Source organism: Polypterus senegalus, chromosome 13, assembly GCF_016835505.1.
Source record: "Polypterus senegalus isolate Bchr_013 chromosome 13, ASM1683550v1, whole genome shotgun sequence".
Lineage (NCBI taxonomy): Eukaryota > Metazoa > Chordata > Cladistia > Polypteriformes > Polypteridae > Polypterus > Polypterus senegalus.
Genome location: NC_053166.1, coordinates 47,022,519 through 47,043,091, shown reverse-complemented (window position 1 = coordinate 47,043,091; position 20,573 = coordinate 47,022,519). Strand labels below are relative to the sequence as shown.

General features: G+C 37.3%; 1 protein-coding gene across 1 annotated transcript; it reads right to left on the bottom strand.

Moving 5' to 3' along the window:
* Window positions 1-12,862: 12,862 nt before the first annotated feature.
* spry4 (sprouty homolog 4 (Drosophila)) lies at window positions 12,863-16,547 on the bottom strand. The gene is made up of 2 exons (XM_039775044.1): window positions 16,330-16,547; window positions 12,863-13,850 (listed from the first exon to the last, which is right to left on the bottom strand). The coding sequence occupies exon 2, from the start codon at window positions 13,839-13,841 to the stop codon at window positions 12,897-12,899; it is 945 nt and encodes a 314-aa protein (XP_039630978.1). The 5' UTR covers window positions 13,842-13,850; window positions 16,330-16,547; the 3' UTR covers window positions 12,863-12,896.
* Window positions 16,548-20,573: the final 4,026 nt, after the last annotated feature.

Sequence of the window (20,573 nt, the reverse complement as noted above, 5' to 3'; positions counted from 1 at the left end):
GTCCAGAATAAATAAGTCAGTGGTGAGGACTGAACCAGAGGGAGTCAAATTCGATAATAGGCACTACAGAGGGTATGCCTTACATATTTTTCTCACTTTCACAGTAGTCTGCTGGTTGTTTTATTTTTTTTATTTTTTCTGCACATCATACAATATCTAAGTTGTCATTTAACAGGTCAGAATTTTCTGCAGAGATCTATTTAGCCTTCAAAAATGTGGCATTTAGTGATATAAAACATTTTTTGTTCAGACTCACTGCAGGGTGATAAATTCATTTTTAACACATACTTTTTTTTCTTGTGCTCTGTAATCTACCCAGGGTGCATGTGACTCTTTATTAAAGTAATTCATGGCAGACATGTAAGCACACCTGAAACAGACTTTGTGTTACAGAGAATGAGGTTTTCACCTGTCAGCCAAAATTGAAAGAGGGGCATTGATCTGAGGGATTTGTCCATTCTCTTGGTGTATGCCGTCTTTGCAAATGAAACAAACCTGCTTATTTTTTTAAAGGACTGTGTGCACATTACTTAAAAATGACTTGTTTATTAGTTTTGTATCAGCCAGAATATATAGGACAATTCAAGCAGAACTGAAGACTTCCAATATTTTTTACTCAGTAACTAAGAATCATATATACAGTAGTCATGTATCATATATATCATAGCATTTAGTCTCAACCAATTTAAAACCAAAGAACTCTTAACTGTGTTTATTAATCATACAAATTCTCAACATGCACCCCTTGTGCCACACAGCACACATCAATCCTGTAGTCTTCTTCATCCCAGACCCTTTGTAAAATGTTGTCATCAGTGGTTGACATGGCAGCTACAATGCATTTCTTCATTTCCTCAAGAAACAAAATCTGGAAAACAATTAAATTTAACTCTAAAATTGGTGCATACTGTTGTATATTCACATGGGCTAAGTTACTGAGTAATACGTTTACGATGTGTAGTTTTTATAGCATTACTGTCTGTGCTAAGGCATTTCAGAAAACAGGGCCTGGAAAAGGGTGTACTGCTCCTCCCTTGTTTAGCAATGTGGTCTCTTATAGATGCACAGTAAAATTGTTTAATATATTCTTACATTTGGCTGATACCTCCCATCAATTTAGGAATCTAAAATAAAGTTAAAATGAGAGTCAGTATGTTACTTCTACTGCCATGACAGCATCCCATCGAATGTGTATTTCCTTTTTATCCTGCTTTTGGGTAAAAGTGGGATTAAGTTCAGTTTTGGGTCACTAAGGCAGCACAAATATCAGAACCTCAATGTAAATGACAGGTAGTGTGGTGCAGTGTGTAAGGTTTTGGACTTTGGACTTCAAACCTTGAGGTTTTGGGTTCACATTCTGCTACTGATACTGTGTGACCATGATCATGTCACTTCACCTGTCCATGCTCCATTTGGAAAAATAAACGAAACATAAACAATTTTATCTCAAATGTTGTAAGTTGCCTTGGATAAAGGTATCAGCCTAATAATAATAATTTAGAGACAAAGTGCGCCATCATTCTGGTCTCATTCAAACTCCCCAAACATCTCGACTCTAGAACTCCAAAAATCTGTAGTTATGTTTCTAACTGTCAGGCCTCCATTTAGGGTAATGAAGATAAAAGAGGCAGTCTTGCTGTGGTGTCACTTCCATGCCCTTTTGACAAATAAGCAGACTGTGGCCATTGAATAAACTGACAGAAGCACCAAGGATATGTTTAGTAGAGCATGAGAGTAGATCAGCTGCTGCTTGCTGGGCTTGTTTGTTGCCTACAGGCTGTTTTTCTTCCTCTGTGATGCAATCCATGAGAAAAACGGCACAGTCACACTCATGGCTTATTTTCTTTGTTTTTCTTTTCTTTTGTTTTAAATATTAATGTGGAAACAACGCAGGTACTGCGTTTACTGTGAGGCTGAGCTTTGGGAAAGGAAGAATGAGTCACCCATTTCATAGGGCACAATTGTTGCCTACTCTGAGCATCATGCTAATAAAAATAGCAGAACCTAGTGACAAAGGTAGATGGCGTAGGTGGAGGTAGGGAAAGGGAGTAGGGGTGCGGGTGTAATGGTGATGTGGGGGTGGCGTGGGGGCAACAGTAACTCAAAAATTCAAAGCAATAAATTAGGCAATAATTATTTCTTCCTGGCATGCAATGAAGAACCAGTAGGAGACCATCCTGGAGACAAGTTTCTTTAAAATCTTGTTAACTGAGAAAAAGCAGAAAAAAAGCCTGTTGGTTCCTGTTTTCTGCACCGTTGAGTGGACAAAACATGGAGGCCAGAATTCCTTTTGTTTCCCCAGAGAGACCAGTAAATACATGCAGCCTTCTGTCTCAGGAGGTGGTGGAGACGATGGATGCACCTCCAGACAAAAGCAAATAAAATGTGGCTTTAAGGAATGGGTGTGAATTGGCCAAACAGTCTCAGTCATTAACTTTAAAGTCTCCATGCATTAAAAAGTATTAATGCTATGTAAGCAATAGTCCAGCTCATCCTTTGTGTGTACAAAACCTTTCAAGTACACTGAAGTACTTGTGTGGCTTGAGAGAGTAGCAAAGCCCAAATGTGACTCAGGATTTTGACACCCATCCTGTAAACACTAACAGATTATGTTCAGTTAATCTTCCTACCCACATCCTCTTCAAAATGACCTCAAAAGTGAGCATTAAATTTTTGCGTAGCTATCACTGTTTATTGTACATTTAACTGTAGGATATACAATAAATAAGTTTTATTTTGTGATTTTTAAATTGTACCTTTCCACTACTATTTTAATCAACAAAGCATATTGGCCGGCAGTGCGATGTAGTCACTTCATCTGCCTGTGCTACAGTTGGAAAAACAAAACAAATGTAACCAATTGTATCTCAAATGTTGTCAAGTCTCCTTGGATAAAGGCATCAGCCATGTTATAATATTGATGTGGTCGTTATTGCTTTTGTCTTACAGCTCCTGTGACATAGTTTCAACTCCACACCAGTTTTTTTTTTTTGTGGAGTTTGCATGTTCTCCCCATGTCTTTATGGATTTTTTGCGGATACCATGTGGTCCTTGTATATGCCAAACACCTTTTTAGGTTAATTGTTGTCCCTAAATTAAAATTAGAGTCAGCACAGTGGAACATTCCTTTAAGCTTTGCAAGGACAGGTTTGTCTGGTTCTGGTCTGGTCACTTTGTGTAGTTTGCATATTCTACTGTTGTTGCATGGTTACTTTTCATATCTCACAGGCATGCAAGTTAGTGTTAGTTCAATGTGTCAGTGAACATATCCTTAAAATGAAATGGCATCCCATTAGCTTGGGACGAAGGCTACTAAAACAGATTATGACTTAATATGGCATTGTAATGGAAAATGCAGGTTTGTAAATTTGATGGATGGATGAACTGATGGGTAAATTAATATCATGATACTAGGCTAGATTTAATTAAGTTTATTAAATGAGTAAAGCATAAAATCTCTATTTGAAACTAATTGCACAGGACACAGAGTGTAAATGCCTAATACTTACTAAATCTTCAGATTAAGTATCTTTCAAAGTGACTGCCTTTGCAAGCTTGTTTTTAAAAGAAAATGGAAGATTAGCATATAAAAGCAATGACACAGTTAACTTTGTGTACTACTGCAGTGGACTGGCACGTAATGCATCAAGGATAGGCTGCAGCTGCACATGACTGTAAACTGGATTATGATTTCAGGAGTATGAATGGATGGACTTCATGTAAAATGCACAACAGCCAGGAGAGGCAGTACTACACATAAACAGTAAACAATATAACACAAGGACAATAATAATGGGTCAAAATTGTGTGTTACTTATGGAGATTAAGATGCCATGCCTAAACGAAGATTGTGTGTTGCGTATGGAGATTGAGATCCAGTGCCTACAAGGCCACAGTCTCTGTGGAGTGTGCACGTTTTTGCTGTGGAGGGCAGGGTTTTTAAGTAACTGAAAATTGTGCATATTGTGTTGCATGGCATTTCTGAATCAGACTGAGCATAGGTGCATGTGCAAGCACAGGACTAATTCCTATTCAGTGTCTGATGCTACTGGGATAGGCTCTGACTCACTAAAAACCTGAATTAAACAAAGTATATTTATAAGAGGAATAGATAGTTTCAGTATCTGGAAATTAAGATCATGTAGAGCAGTTTGTAAGTTGAAGTATTGAGCCTCCTAGTAGATAGGTAAAACCAAAGAATTTTCATTGAGAGATTTAGATGCAGTATTTAATATAGGAACTGCCAAAGATCTAAGGGTTGCTCACTAAGACTTTGGGATAGTAAGCAGATGGGGGATACACAGGTTTATACATGACAAGCAGTGAAAGCAGACTGTTTACTGGAAACTCTATCATGATTACAGAAATTAAAATTGGAAATTTGTAGTTCATTGGACTTTGCAACTTTTGCAAGATCAGTCTCAACCACAGACTCACCATGTAACCCTATGTGAGGTCTAATTATAAATATATATTGTGACGAGCTCTAGGGGTGTGCCAGCCACCCAACCCAACACAGACAGACGCGTAAGGCACACTGATAAAAAGAACACGTTTACTTCCCATAGGAAACTCCTTCCTCGTTTTCCACCAGCACAACACAATCTCAAGCACAAGGCACAAACACAATACCTTTTCCTATTTCTCTTTCTTATTCTTCTTCACTCCACCTCGGCAAGCTTTGTCTCCCTCCTCCCAACTCTGGGTTCCCGAGTAGTCTCTGTTGGCCCCTTATATAAGTCTCCTGGAAGTGCTGCAAGTGCTTGTTGCCCTACTTCTGGCAGCACTTCCAGATGTGATGGAAGAACCGTCCACACGGGCTCTGGAGCAGCTGCAGTGCCCCCTGTCAATGCCCCTGGATCCCAACAGGGTTGTATCCAATTCAATCTCCCATGAAGCCCTGCAGGAGTCCAGAGCACCGCTGCCATCTAGCGTTCCGGGGGATGTAATGCTCTGACCACAGTCCTTCCAAGGAAAAGGCATCCCGGCCAGGTAAGGGTCCTGGCCATCCATGACAATATACAGTATATATAATTATATATATGTATATGTAAAAATGACATGCCATGGGGTGATATTCACTATGTATATATGAGAGAGTGAGAGAGATAGTGAATTCAATGAAATATATATACACTCACCTAAAGGATTATTAGGAACACCATACTAATGTGACATGGTGCATTATCCTGCTGGAAGTAGCCATCAGAGGATGGGTACATGGTGGTCATAAAGGGATGGACATGGTCAGAAACAATGCTCAGGTAGCCCATGGCATTTAAACGATGCCCAATTGGCACTAAGGGGCCTAAAGTGTGCCAAGAAAACATCCCCACACCATTACACCACCACCACCAGCCTGCACAGTGGTAACAAGGCATGATGGATCCATGTTCTCATTCTGTTTACGCCAAATTCTGACTCTACCATTTGAATGTCTCAACAGAAATCGAGACTCATCAGACCAGGCAACATTTTTTCAGTCTTCAACTGTCCAATTTTGGTGAGCTTGTGCAAATTGTAGCCTCTTTTTCCTATTTGTAATGGAGATGAGTGATGCCCGGTGGGGTCTTCTGCTGTTGTAGCCCATCCGCCTCAAGGTTGTGCGTGTTGTGGCTTCACAAATGCTTTGCTGCATACCTCGGTTGTAACGAGTGGTTATTTCAGTCAAAGTTGCTCATCTATCAGCTTGAATCAGTCGGCCCATTCTCCTCTGACCTGTAGCATCACAAAGGCATTTTCGCCCACAGGACTGCCGCATACTGGATGTTTTTCCCTTTTCACACCATTCTTTGTAAACCCTAGAAATGGTTGTGCGTGAAAATCCCAGTAACTGAGCAGATTGTGAAATACTCAGACCGGCCTGTCTGGCACCGACAACCATGGCACGCTCAAAATTGCTTAAATCACCTTTCTTTCCCATTCTGACATTCAGTTTGGAGTTCAGGAGATTGTCTTGACCAGGACCACACCCCTAAATGCATTGAAGCAACTGCCATGTGATTGGTTGATTAGATAATTTCATTAATGAGAAATTGAACAGGTGTTCCTAATAATCCTTTAGGTGAGTGTATATATATATATATATATATATATATATAGTGATAAAGGTGCTATATAGCGCCCGACCCGGCACAGACTACGCAGAGGCACGTGTTCACACTGAAGAGTTTTTATTTTTTTCTCTTCAGCCGTGGGCACACGTCTTCCCCGTGTCCCACCGGCCCAACACAGTCCCAAATACAAAACCCACACCAAACCAACACTTTCCTGCTCCACCACTCCTCCCAGGCAACCTCGTCCTCTTCCTCCCGATTCTGGCCCTCATTGCTGGGAGGCAGGCCCTTTTATACCCCACCCGGAAGTGTTCCAGGTGCCTGACCAGCTGGTCTTAATTGCACCTCCGGGTGGGGCTGATAAACCGTCCAGTGTGGTGGCTGGTTCTCTGCAGCACCCCCTAACGGCCACCCCATCTCCCAGCCGGGCTGCTGTGGTGGACTCCATGTCCCATGGAGCCACGGGGGAGATTGAGGAGGGATCCACAGCCAGGGAGACTGCCCCCAAGCGCCCCAAGGAAGGTACTGCAATGTCCATGATGGCTCCCCCGGGACGTATGCAGCAGAGGCGTCGGGACCCGGCTGTCCGTCACAATATATATATATATATATATATATATATATATATATATATATATATATATATATATATATACTGTATATTTTAATTGATAAATTTACCATTTTTTTCAGTCTGCACTCAATACTGTCAAAGTGAAAACATGTTTGCAGAAAGGTTTACAAATTTATTAAAATTCAAAAAGTGAAATCTCTTATTTATGTGAGTATTCAGATGGTTTGCTGTGGCACCCCAAATGATGGTTAGGTGCGTCTTATTTGCTTTAATTATCCTTAAGATGAACGCAGTCCTCCTGTGCCAAACTGAATTGATTAGAAAGGCACAAACCTGTGCATATAAGGTCTCACAATTCATAGTGCATGTCAGGACAAAATCTAAACTGTGTCTTATGTTTCTTGGTAGTTGCCATTATATTATCATTGTCCTCTCAAAAATAAGGTGGGGACTGAGAATCCAGCTAAGCTTTTGGCTAGCAGACATCTGACTGGCATTGTGATTCACTTCATAAATCACTTGCACTTGCCTGTTATGTTTCTGAAAATGCTTGCCAGCTTTGATAGAACATGTTGTTGTGCCAGATCGATGTGCCCTTGAACAAGCTCTCATTTTAGAGGTGGAGGTCGTATTTGCTCAACTTTTGCTTGAGGTCATTTCATATGTGCTGCATTGGCCTGAGATCTGGAGGCAGGCCAGCCAGTCTAGACAATGAACTTAATAAAGGGCTGTATACTGTATGCCATACAGTTTACCTCCAAAAGTTATCCTTTCCTCTTATATTAGGACAAGGGCACAAACATGCATCCATTCAAAAAAAAAGCTACACAAATTGAAGCACACATGCATATGTAGGGAAAGGCATACAGACACTATATCGTATCCCAGGAGTGATCCCGCACTGGCACTGTTAGTAACACCTCTAGGCATAATCAGACATCCAGAAAATGTACCTGAAGACATGTGTATACCTGCAAACTTGGAGTTCACTGAGGAAAGGTGAGGTGAACCAAATGCATGAAGATGGACCTATTTGTAGTCTTCACCATGTGGAGACTTTTGGTCCTATCCTTCTTGCCTATGACTAACCTGCAACCTACCCTGTAGAATCTCAGATCAATTGGAGATGATCTTAGCAGAATGAAAAAACAAGCAGTAATTTAGGCACAATGACTGGAATTACTGTAGATGGAGCTAGAAAGCGGGGAAACCTTTGCCTTTCATTGTTACAGTGTTGAATCTCCTCCATTTTAGACCTGGACCTCTATTGCTACTGGGCGAGACACACTCCTAAACACGCAATTATTTTGTGCCAAGTACTGTAAGTTTAATTCTATCAGTCCCTGGTTGTCTTAGGTCTATGGAGGGAAACCCAGTAGGATTCAGGTAGAACATAAAAAGCACAGGAGGCAGTAGAACTGAGGTCCAGGCATGTCACCATACTATCCAATAACATTATAGTTAAGCATGCACTTTTTTCAGATATCACTGAAAGGATGTGGTTCTTCTAATAAACATTACTGCTTTGTACCTGATTGCCTTCTGTAAAGGAACTATGTAAAGTTAGAATAAGATTCCCAGCACAGGAACCTAAATATCCACACACCCCAACCCCTTCCATCACCAGCCCATTTCCAAAGTAGCACACTGGACATGTGCCCCAGGAGAAGTCACACCTCTGGCAAGAACTCGCTGTTTCCTGCCTCTCATCCACTACTTCAGACTTTTAATATTACCCGTATTTCACATTGCCTTATTTGCTTAATTTGTAAAGGTTTGTCTAGCTGGTCTAATGGATTAAAAACTGGATTTAATGACACAAAATTACAAGTTAAAATTCTAATTCTGATGCACTGTGAAACCCTGCTTAGGTGGCTTATGCTACCTGCGCAATGGTACATGAGGGCAGTTTAATGTTAACAAGGCTGCCTCCTAGATTTCAGCAGCTTGACTTTGAATTATTTGCCCATTCACTGCTTGTTTTGAGTTTACATATTCTTCCAGTGTCTTTATGAGTTTTATGCCAGGTACTTTTCCATCCATATCTCTAAAGTTGTTATTGTTAGGTTAATCGACTGTTCTAAAATGGCTGGAGTATAAGTGTGGGTGTCTTTGTAAGTCCTTGAATGAACTGGCTTGTCCTGTGCTGTTTCCTGCTTTGTATCCTGTAACGATTGACATTTGGGGTGATTTTGTCTCAGACTATGTTATGAATGTTAGGTGTTCGTGGTGCTTTATATTTTTAATCCTACATTATGCACATTATGGCCCTCTATAGATAAATGTCTTCCAATTGCAATATTTCTTTATGTCATTATGTTTCTGTTGTGATTTCAGTTTTGGAAGAACATATTGGAGATTTGATACAGTAATATTCTTTTCTTATTCAGATGTTATGTCACAGAATTAATATTATTCCACCTTTTTTACTTAATTTGTACCAAAATATTTGAGTAATTCTTGATAGTTTAAAGACAAGAAAAAAATTAAAGTAACTGTAGATCAAAAACTCAGTATTCAGAAAAAAGATTACAATATAAGAATTGAAATAACAAAAAATATGACTCTTTAAATTCTCACTGGTTATTCTAAACACCTAAAGTAACATAATTTAAAATATATTTTCACAGTGAGTTTCTGCAATATATTATTTATTTTAGGTGCAGCTGTACTGGTGAAAAAAGAGGAAAACGCTATACTGGTTGAGGGTGAGATGGAGTGAGTTGTCCAAAATGATGCCCCTGTGCTGAGAACAGGTAGGTAAAAATTATAGAATATGTGGCCTAAAACCCAGTAGCTAAGCAAATATTTGTAGGACTTGTTGATTAGCTTAATACACTCTGGAAAGTAGAGATGTAACAAATAAATAGGTGTTAAATAAAGAAAATGTATTTGATTTTAGTGGGGCTACTTATTTTAATGTGTGCACATCAATGTCCATATCTGTGCAGCTTCTCTTTTACCAATTTATAAGCATTTATGTAATATATGTATTATATTTCCTTATTTAAATTTAATGATTTGTTAATCATGCCAAGCCCCTCAATTTTTTGACTGCACCACTGTAAGAAATAAAAAGGATACTGCCTCAGCCTGGGCTTCATTTCTAAAACTTATGCACCATTTACATTCCTTGTGTTGATATCTGAAATATGGTCTAGATTGCTACATATTTTAAAAGAGAAATCAATCTTTGTTTTTTAATGACATATTTCATTTCTTGCTTTGTAGTCAGTGAATACTCAATTGCTCATACATTGTAAAAAGGATATTTGCTGATGACTGAATTTATATTAAGAACTAAAGCTTCACTGTGTTACTTCTTGATAAAAAATGTAAATTCTACTATTTTTCTTGATATATATAGAAATTAATATACTACTGTAATGATTTATTGTGCCTAAGTGCCTGGGTACAATTCTGGGTCTGAGAAGTGCTATTTTAAAGAAAAATTGCCATAGGAAGTAGACAGACAGTATTGTACATGTTTCTAAAGTGGCTTATTCAATTGAATCTGATAGAGTGAGGAAAACAGGAATAGGAGAGGAGGCATTTAAAAAATAAACAAATAAAACAAAAGCTTGGGGTTTTACTTAAAATATATTTGATGTCATTCTCTAAACTTTCTGTATTTAACTTTTTTTTTTTATCAGTGGAACAATGTTTATGAAAAAAGAACATGACACATATTTAATTTTTGAATTATATATATATATATATATTTCTAATTTTAATATACATTCAATTTTGACATTAATGTTTGAAAATTTCTTCACAAACAATATAATGATCCTAAAATAAATACTATAGAAAATAGAGATTCAAAATAAATATTTCTACATAGGAATTTCTTTTTCTAACAGAATCCCAAACCCCCCCCCACCTCCCCATTTCCACAAACATCCTACCCAAACAACACCCCCCCGAACCCCATTCCCATTCCCATCTCCTTCCCTGACAAGAGCATAGCACATTTCATCAACATGTAATCTGCCAAGATAAACAATTCATCACAAACTGCCTATCAGTAGTAACCTCCTTCTCTGTCATTAAGATTTATGATGCAATGTAAAAAAGGAAAAAAAAAGAAAACTGAATCACAACCTTCCAGCAGGTGTTATGCGACACACAAAGACTGTGGAAAGATGTTGTTTTGTGGAACAGTGACATTTTCATAAAACCAAAAGGAAATTTCCTATATACCCAAATGAACTAGAAAGTGAAGGCAAATGTTTCTGAGTGTGGCTGAATTATTTTTAAACTCCTATGAAAAACGGTACAAAACTGTAGGAACATAAAAAGTCCCACTTATTACTGAGAAAAGAACTCTTGTCTCAGTCATTTTTGCAGTAGGGTCTTGCCAAGGCTTTTTTTCTGAAAAATTAAAGATGGTATTTAATACAGCTGTAGTTTGTCAGTCAGGCCTTAGGTTTTGTCAGGGAGTTTTGGAAACTGTGCAACGGTAAAGCCAAACTGGAATGGAAATGGGTTGATCCAAGAAAGCCGACATTGTATTTGTTTAGCCGTTTCCGTGAATATAAGGTTTCAGAGGTGGGGAGGAACCATGGATTAGGCATGCTTCTTTCAGGGTAATGAGGCATGAAAAATATAAACAGGGAGGTATTTTTATGGCCAGAGACACAGATACAAGCAAGTGCTGCCGATGATGGAAGGAAAAGACATTCATAATATATATATGCAAAAGAAATAGTAAAGGCTATTTCTTTACTATAACTTTTTTTTTTAAAATGAAACATGAGTCGCATACTGTTTCTGGTTGGGAATACTTTAAATGTAGAAGGTGCCACAGATAAAACATTATCTACATAACTATATATTTCAGTTTTTTAAATGTCACTGAACAGGAAAAATGTTTTTCTCTTGCGTTTGTTTTTATATGTACTGTATATAATATGTATAATATATAAATATACAGTACATTTAAATATACACATATATGGCCTTTTTTTGAATGTTTTGTATGTGTCTCTGTGCATTAATTTATTTACATCTGGGCTTTGCTTTATGTATGTCAGAAATAAAGTTGACAGATGGAAAAAAAAATGTTAGGAACATGAAAAGTGGTCTAGACACAGCGCAAAAGCTCGCATGTTTAGCTTATTTGGAACACAGCAAAAAGGGACTCAGTACCATTTTTGTTGCATGCACACACAACTGATTATATGAAAAAGAAAGGCAAATTCTTCTGTTGTTTATATATATATATATATATATATATATATATATATATATATATATATATATATATATCAATATCAATGTTTTATAGTATACATGCAGTTATAATCAAGGTGTTCCATTAATTTGTCTCTTGTTCCGCGGTAACACAAAAACAGCATGGTGCTTCCCATTTTATATTCGGTTACTCTAGATTTTACTATAAACACTATATTTGACACATGTGTATATTTTGCAACTAATGTTACTTTAAGGTATTTTTATTATTATTATTATTATTATCATCAGTTCACTCTTATTCATCTGAAAACAAAAGCTATTGTGTTTCAGTAGGTTACAAATAAAGGTGTAATAGTATAGACTTGTACTTGTGTCCCTTTGCACGTGGCCTTCTCTTTTAGTACACCAGAATTTATTTTACTTAAAACATTTTTCATTTTTTTTAACTAAACAGTAATCAATTTTGATAATTCAAGTTGAAAATGTCTTTTATTAATAAAAAATGAATTAGTAAAATATTTCAAGGTGAATAAGTAAGCCAAAATGAAATGTATATTGATTTAAATAGTAAATAACTATAGTTTCCCTACTGAAAAGGTAGGATTTATATTTTAAAATTTTGGTTCACTCGTTTTAGCAACAGAGAAAGCTGGAGTCAAGGTTGTGTAGAGTAGGAGATTTTTAAATACTTTGGCTTCTCCAAAGATCTCCTTTAAATTTTAGGGCCCTGGTCAACAAGGAAATTACCATCTTTATGAAGATTCAATGACTTGCTGTTTAGGAGGGCCATTATTCTTATATTAGAAATATAAATTCCATCCCTTAGACTGAAAGAAGGTCATAAAAATGTCACTTGTGCTTTTAATATCTGTCACATTACAATTTTACAATTTACCTTCATTTAGTTATAAATAGGAACCTATGCCTTGTTATTAGATTACAAACATCTTGAACAAAAGTAGATAGTTGATCCTTAAAGTACCAGAATTGCTCTTATCCAGGCAAACTGGATGGATGTTTTTTGAAAGTTGGGTTAAGAATTCCTCTAAACGGAGGATCACATTCGATCAGGATGGCTTCCCTTGGGAGCCTGGTTTGCCCTCTGTTCCTTTACAGCGGCACCCTGGTCGATTGGCACTGTCATAACATTTTTGGGACAATTTCATGCAGCCAACCGCTGGCACATAGCACATTAAACAAGGTAATACCAAAGACAATGCACCCATGAATGACCAACGTGCACAACAGTTTGAATGGGAGCAAGAGCAAGGCCGGTCTGCACAAGACCCTTCATCGTCATCGTCTTTAGTGCAGTGATAAAATATTCCTTTCACAAGACACATACATGTGGCATAGTCAACCAAACTCTGGGCTGAGCAAACATACTCCTGGTTACACACCCAGCAGCTAGGTAAGGTCCTTGGTAGGGTGCATTCAGTGCACTTGCATTTCCCACATTCCTCACAGCACAGCTGGTGTCCCTTTTTAGTTACCTGTGTCACAGTGGTTTTAAGATCCATGGGCTTAGAGCTCAGAGGTTGGGGCTGCATGCTTAGAATCCTGGTGGAGGAAGAGGAGGAATTATCAGCCACAGGAGGGGGTGCTGCATGGTCCAATAACCTTTGATCTGAAGATGTGCTGCTGCTACTGCTAATAGAGCTGGGGCGGCCACTGAAAGTTATCCAAGGGTGAGTGACATCATGGTGGTCGCACCTTGGTAAGTGGGGGTGTTGTCCAAGTAGCAGAGATTCATGAGCTCCCCCCCTAGGCACCTTCTGATGAGCTGGCTGCTGTATCACTAGTGGGCTGTCTATGTAGCTGTTCTCTATGTGCGTTGCTTTCATCTGGTCAATTGGCAAGATGGTTAGGGGGTGCTGGAGCCTACCATAGGGGACTGGCCCATCTAGCAAAGGCTGCACCATAACTGAAGGGGAGACTCCGGAGATATGAAGAGGAATCCTCGGCTCCATTTGTTTTCGAGTATCCTTCATGAATTGGATAGAAGCAGGCATTTACAGATCCTTGTACAGAAGAAAAAGATGTTAGTCATTTAAGTATAAAAGAGATTTTGCTTGAACTAAAAACACCTACATGCACGTGCAAGCAAGATGTACCACTTTTTAATATGTATACTTAAAGTTAATAAAAGTATATACAGTATATATATATATATATATATATATATATATATATATATATATATATATATATATATAAAGTACATATTTTGTGTGTGTGTATAAAAATGCATAATACCACAAAACTGTCAAATTTAAAGATGCTTTAATACACCTCACCATATATTTTTTCTTTTGCAGTCAAAATATTAAAATAAGATACAGGAAAAAAACAAAATATACATTTTAAATAGTGTTTTGACATTAATAGAAATTAGTATAACCTAGTGAGTTGCAAACTATTCATTATAAAGTTATTTCTTTATTAAAGAGTTTCAGTAATTGCTATAAAAAGATACTAAATGTGTTCAGCTCAAACAGATAAATGTAACCTTTTTAGATAACATGAGCTACATTAACTGTTCAGAATATTTGTACTCAAATAAAATTTAATTTGAAAATTTAATTTGAAGTGTCAAAGATATTGAAATGTACAGCTAATACATTAACCTCTAAGGGTCATAAATATGATTATGATCTAATGAAATGTAAGCCAATGAACAATAACAAGATAATGCGAAATCCAACTTTAGTGCAACAAAATTTCAATCGTTTTTGTCAATTTGTAGCTAAAAAGAATTCATTTTAAACATTCTTTCTCAATTTTATTGCAGCCCACTGTTCTACTTTAATTTGAAATAAAAACTTACATTATATTTTAGTAAATTCTATAGGCTTCAAATCACATCACAGCAAGCTGATGATATTAATACTGTACATCTAAGAATTGTATCTCCATTTCAGATATACTACTGTAATTATCTGTGATTTGAATGCTTCAGCAATCACAGTACCCTTAAATGTATCGATATACACATTCATACTGTATATAAATTACACATTTCAACATTTATTTCATTGGTTCAGCATAACTGCAAGAACAAACTATTAGTTGATTTATTATCGATTCGCTACAAAACACTATGTGCAATTCTTTACCTTACTTTACTATACTCTAGCCGTATTCCGCAGAAAATATGTAGTGTAGTATTATTATTATTACGAACTAAAAATAAACCAGTCCACGCTAAAATTGTCATGATATGGGCACGGATGTTTTATGTAAGTGCGTGTGTGCCTTCAACTTTTTTCCACGACCGCTGTATATTTGGAAACTTTTACGGAACTTAATAAACCCTTACAATAAAAAAGTGTCTTCTTAACTTCAAAAGAAACTACTTTAAGTCATTATTATTAAAATGTTAATAGTTTTTACAATTTAGTTCCTATGAGGTAAAGGGCAAACTAATCACCAGAAGGAAACAGGACTGTCTATTAAAAGAGCATGTTATTGTTTTATTGAACGATAATTTCGACTTACAGTATATATAAAATATTTCAATTATACATTCAGACAGTTTGATTGTCCTTTCGCACTGCCTCTCTCTGTCTCTTCGCCTCGTTATCTTTGCATCATCACATTATGGTATGTCAAACAGCTGTGAAATAAATTAATGATAAGCAGAGTTATTTAGCCTCTGCAGTTTGGATACTGTATTTTTAATTATACTAAACTTTGCATATGCAAGTCTTTTCTCTTAAAATGTTTACTTAGTAAGGCTAGCTAGAACTAAGAACAAGTGTCTATTGCTAAGCCGGCAGACAAATCACAGAGCTAACCTAATTGTGACAGACGAAATCGGTGCGCAAGACCGTAATGAACGCTAAACGTACACGAAAATCAAATACTAAATTGATTAAACGTGTATTACAACCCTGGATTTCGACGCAGATAAATAAACACTGTACTGATTGAATTAAATGAAGGAGATATTTTGGGGAGAACACCGTCGACACATTAGGGTCATCCCTCGAATACCATTACCTCATCGTCAGTTCACTGCCTTGCATTCGCCAACACATTGTCGCTAGAGAATAGCAACGGACTACAGAATATAATTTTAAGATTGCAGTACTCATTGAAGTGTAACCGAGTGGTTTGCAGAGGTGAAATTGCCTTCGCGTATACCTGACCCGAAGTGAGCACGATTCTGGAAAGACAGTTACAGCAGGGTGGTATCACGCATTATGCTAAATACAGATGTTGCGCTGGTTTTATATAGCCCGATATTTAATAATCACTCACTTTTATACTCTCCTTTCCAACAGATGACCTTTAACCGTTAAAATCAAACTCAAAGAATAATCGTTTGAAAACAAAATGCATATTTTTGCAGTGAGATGGTATTACAAAAAATAGACAATAACTGTATGCGAGAAATACGTTAAATGAAATCATAATATAGGTCCTGAATATAATTCCGCCCCACCAAATATTCATGTTGATAGCAATTTCGATTAATTGCCTTGTTTAAATACTTACTTTATTCGAAGAAGCAGCGCATTTCCTTGAAAATGTTTGGGTTAGAATATTACTGTAGTCCAGTGTTTGAAAACAACGACAAGGATTTACCGCGGAGATGTAAGTAACAGTAGAAATCCTTAAGAACAACGGAGTCGACCTGCAGTGCGCGAGAGACATTGGCTTTTTGCTACGATGTTGCAACTGCTTGGGAAAAATGGCTTTTTATGAATGGGAGGGTGAGGATCGCAGTGCGCATGCGCTTCATCTGGGTTGTGGGGGTGTTTTTTGTGAATGGGAGGACGCGGCCCTTTTGCAAGCCAGTGCGCAAGGACTCGTTTTTTTATGAATGGGAGGATTGCGGAATGATGTACACAGCAGCAGTGCTCGAATTTCATGAATGGGATGATCACGTACGTTTCCCCCGGCAGGACAGTGTCACTGATTGGATTGCGCCATGCTGCGCATTTACACCCAGAACCTTTACAGTACTTGTCTGCTTTTTGCAAATGCGAAGATAAGGCTTTGACACACTAAAACTTTGCATAGACTACTCGGCATAGACCGATGACAAGTTCGTCGCTTATAACTAGCAGTAATTAAATATTCATTTTCTACCATCAAAAATAATGATTTATATTGCGCCGTGACATCACTCCCCATGCTGCCTGTGCAGCATCTGCTGTTGCTAAGGCTGTTTTCGTCAAAACCGCATTGTGAGGCGCATTGCACTTTTACATCTAGGAACAGTAGTTTCTCTCTTTCCACATGGAATTAAAAATATGGTGTTCGCAGCTCAGGGCTAATCAATGCCGTATATTTACTCATACAACAGACTAGGTTGAGTACTTTATAATCAAATAAACGTGATCGGGCAGTTATTTCGGAACAAGTGCAGTAAAACTGTATGATCTGAATACAAATGTTATTCAGTTTAGATTGGTTTGGACTCAACGTCACTCAACTGCGAATATTGCAGATGTATGTTGAGACTTAACTAAATGTTTATTACAAATGGTGTCAAGGAAAGTGACGCCTGGGGGTCAATTGCCGATTCACATAGAAATTGAAAAGGAGTATAACTCAATAAAAACGGTGTTTGTGAATTCCGTTAATGCTTTGATATTGTAAAGAAATGGTTGTGAATGGTTATGCAGGATGTGGGAGGGGGTGTCGAAGAGGTTACCGTTTTCGCCGATTTTCTGTTAAAGATGATAAATAACACACCAACGATAACATTAATGGCGCGTCACTGCTCATCCCCCTCCCTAATACACAGGAATCGTGGACACGCCATCACAGATGTTGCATTTAGAAAATAATAAAAAGTTCAAAGTCATGAACGGCCGGAGGAAGAACAGATTTGTTAACTGAGAGCAAATGTGTTTGCACCTCTGATCAAAAGTGACGTCTGTGTGCATGTGTGATATAGACTGCCATCGCATCTCTCACACTTCGTTTAATTTGGTACGATGACATATATGCGCGTGTGTAATAAAACCAGTTTATGGCACAGACAGCGGAGCTGGCAAGCAACGCGCCTCACAAAAGAACAGGATGTTGTTGATTTGTAACAAAAACCGCACGGAGGAAATGATTGTAAATTTCCTTTAACACATCCCAATGCCAGCCCTCCCCCGCAGAGCACAGACCTGTAGCAGGAAATAGGAATTAGATCGGCATTTTATAAATAAGTAATAACCGCTTTATGTATTGTTTTTATTTAAACTGAAGATAATCTGTGTGTCCAAACCCATCATGTTTCCAAACTGTAGACTGAAAACTGATCGTGCAGTATGTTTGAAATTTTAAGAAGGGTAGCAAGCTATCTATCTATCTATCTATCTATCTATCTATCTATCTATCTATCTATCTATCTATCTATCTATCGTTAACCTATTTTTATTACCTTGCAGTCTTGTGTGTTTTGAGCTGATTGATACTGACAGTATGTGCTGCTCAGATTTTACAGAGTTGGGTTTCAGTTTTTAAACAAATATGTTTTAGTATAATGTTAAAAAACAAACAAACAGGAATACTCCAAAGCAGAAGGGCGTTATATACAACAAATGATATCTGAGTAATATGTTGCCTTTCCATTCGTCTTGGCAAGCACCGGTAATCTGAAACATGCAAGTTAGTGTGTGGAAAATATGAACAAACATAACTTGAATGTATTAGTATTTTTTTTCAGAAACAACAAGATTAAATTAAAAATAAGGAAAAACAATTGACGCAGAAATTACTTAAACTAATATACTTATTTCATGGAAGAGCACGTGTGAATTGTATGGATGTGTAATCAATTTGTGGGGTGATTAGTCCCTTCTTTACTTTCTAATCTTAGAACATATTCTATTTTAAAAAGCCTTCAAAATCAAACTGGTATGTAAACAAATAACATTTGAATTGGGAAAAACGATCACACTAAACTTTTGTGCTTAATGTGTCTCTCGTAGAGAGAGATTGGCAATGTGAAATAAAGATCAAGGATACAGGCGTCAGTTAGGTAGGGTTGAGACTAGTAAGTGTTAAAACCGAGGAGCTTAGTTTAAGCGTTCCATTCACTTTTAATGCTGTTTCTTGAACAGGTAAATAAAACTTGTGTCCAATACTCAAAAACATCATTACAGTCCTGCGCCGACATAATGGCTTCATAACACACAGTACACTTTACAGCATTATAATAAGTACTGTACACAGCACTTAATTGCATATTACAGATATCTTGGTTGATAATATCAGTTGGCTTTACCGTTTTCTATTAATTTCTTTGGGAGATTCATGAAAACTCTTTAAAAATAAAACTCAAAATATTCAGCATATTAGCATATCAACTAGACCAATGTATGGTTATATATTGGCATGTTCCCGTTTTTCTCACATTTGTCGAGATGTTAAAATTATTTGGCGTACTATTTCACCTGACTTTAGTTCCCTGAGGTACCTCAGCATTTTTTTTACATTTGTGTCACGTATTGTCCTGCATCATTTTTATTTGTTCGTATATCGATATCATTTAATAATTACATAAAAAGGCTTAATTTCTTTTTTTGTGGAGAGTAACGAAAAAGCTCGTCATTAATGGTGCTATGTTGCTTTTGTGAATTGCTCTAGCTGCATTGTGCAAAATAAACAATAATTGACAAGCTAAAGTGGCTCGGCAGGAACAACCTGCCTCAGGTCGTCCAAGTGTAAAAGAGAACAAAACACAAACAAAAAGTTAAGCGCCCTTGTTGGCTAGCAGGCGCTTACCATGGAGCTGTCCGCTTTCCTTCCGCCATGCACCTTGTGTCTGTCTGAAAGCGCGTAATGCAAACAGCAACTCTGGGCGAGGGAGAAAGTACGTCTTCATCACGAAATGATGTGTTTACTTCTCTTAATCATTATGGGTAAGATTAAAATAATTAAGTGAATAAAACAGAGGCAGGCACACTCTGTCAGAAGCTGTGCAGAACGCTGTTATTCACATACAGGGTAGTGCTGAACCTCCCAGGAGTCAAGCGAACAAACCCAAGGAGACGGCTGAACGATCTGCACTACTGAAAAAGTTTTAAGAAATTGCACCGCACTTTTTGCTCCGTTCCTACATTACGCTTAACTACTTTAAACCGCGTTTATTATCAATAACTTTGACTCTGTACATGATATTCAAAACTCTATTCTTTCAATACGCGAGTTAAGTTAAACTTGAGAATTGTATTTGTACAGTTTTTGCTGGTTGCATTCAGCAAAATTGTTTAATGTTTAACAATACTCTTCTTATCACTGTGCTGGCGGATCCGTGCCTATCATAAAATAAAAGGAAAATAACCACAATAGAATCAGTACTGATGCCCTGTGATGTGCACATTTTTGAAATATCAAGAGAATCCCCCCACTAAAGTTAGGATTGATTGATTTATTAATGCATCATGGATACTCTGAACAAGACCACAGATTTGGAAAGTGGTTATGTTTTTAGAAAGCAACACATAAGGGTCTTGTTAGTGAATCTGTCATTCTCATGCCCAGGTAATAACACTTGCATGTCCTTTTCTCATTGCTCAATCATCAGTTTCAGTCTTTTGTGTTGTATGCATTGTTTGCTGACTGCATTTCCTTTCATTCTTTCATTGCAGTTTTTTTTGTAGGTAATGGCAATTTTTATATATTTATTTTCAAGAACATTTTTAATAGAATACAATTCACTATATGAAGTAAAGATTTAGTTGAACTATAGCACAGCTTCATTTGATATTCTCTGCTATTTAGAGAGAATTGTT

What these genes read in the sequence shown, in the direction of transcription:
- spry4 (XM_039775044.1), bottom strand. Translation starts at nt 13,841, where the DNA reads ATGCCTGCTTCTATCCAATTCATGAAGGATACTCGAAAACAAATGGAG.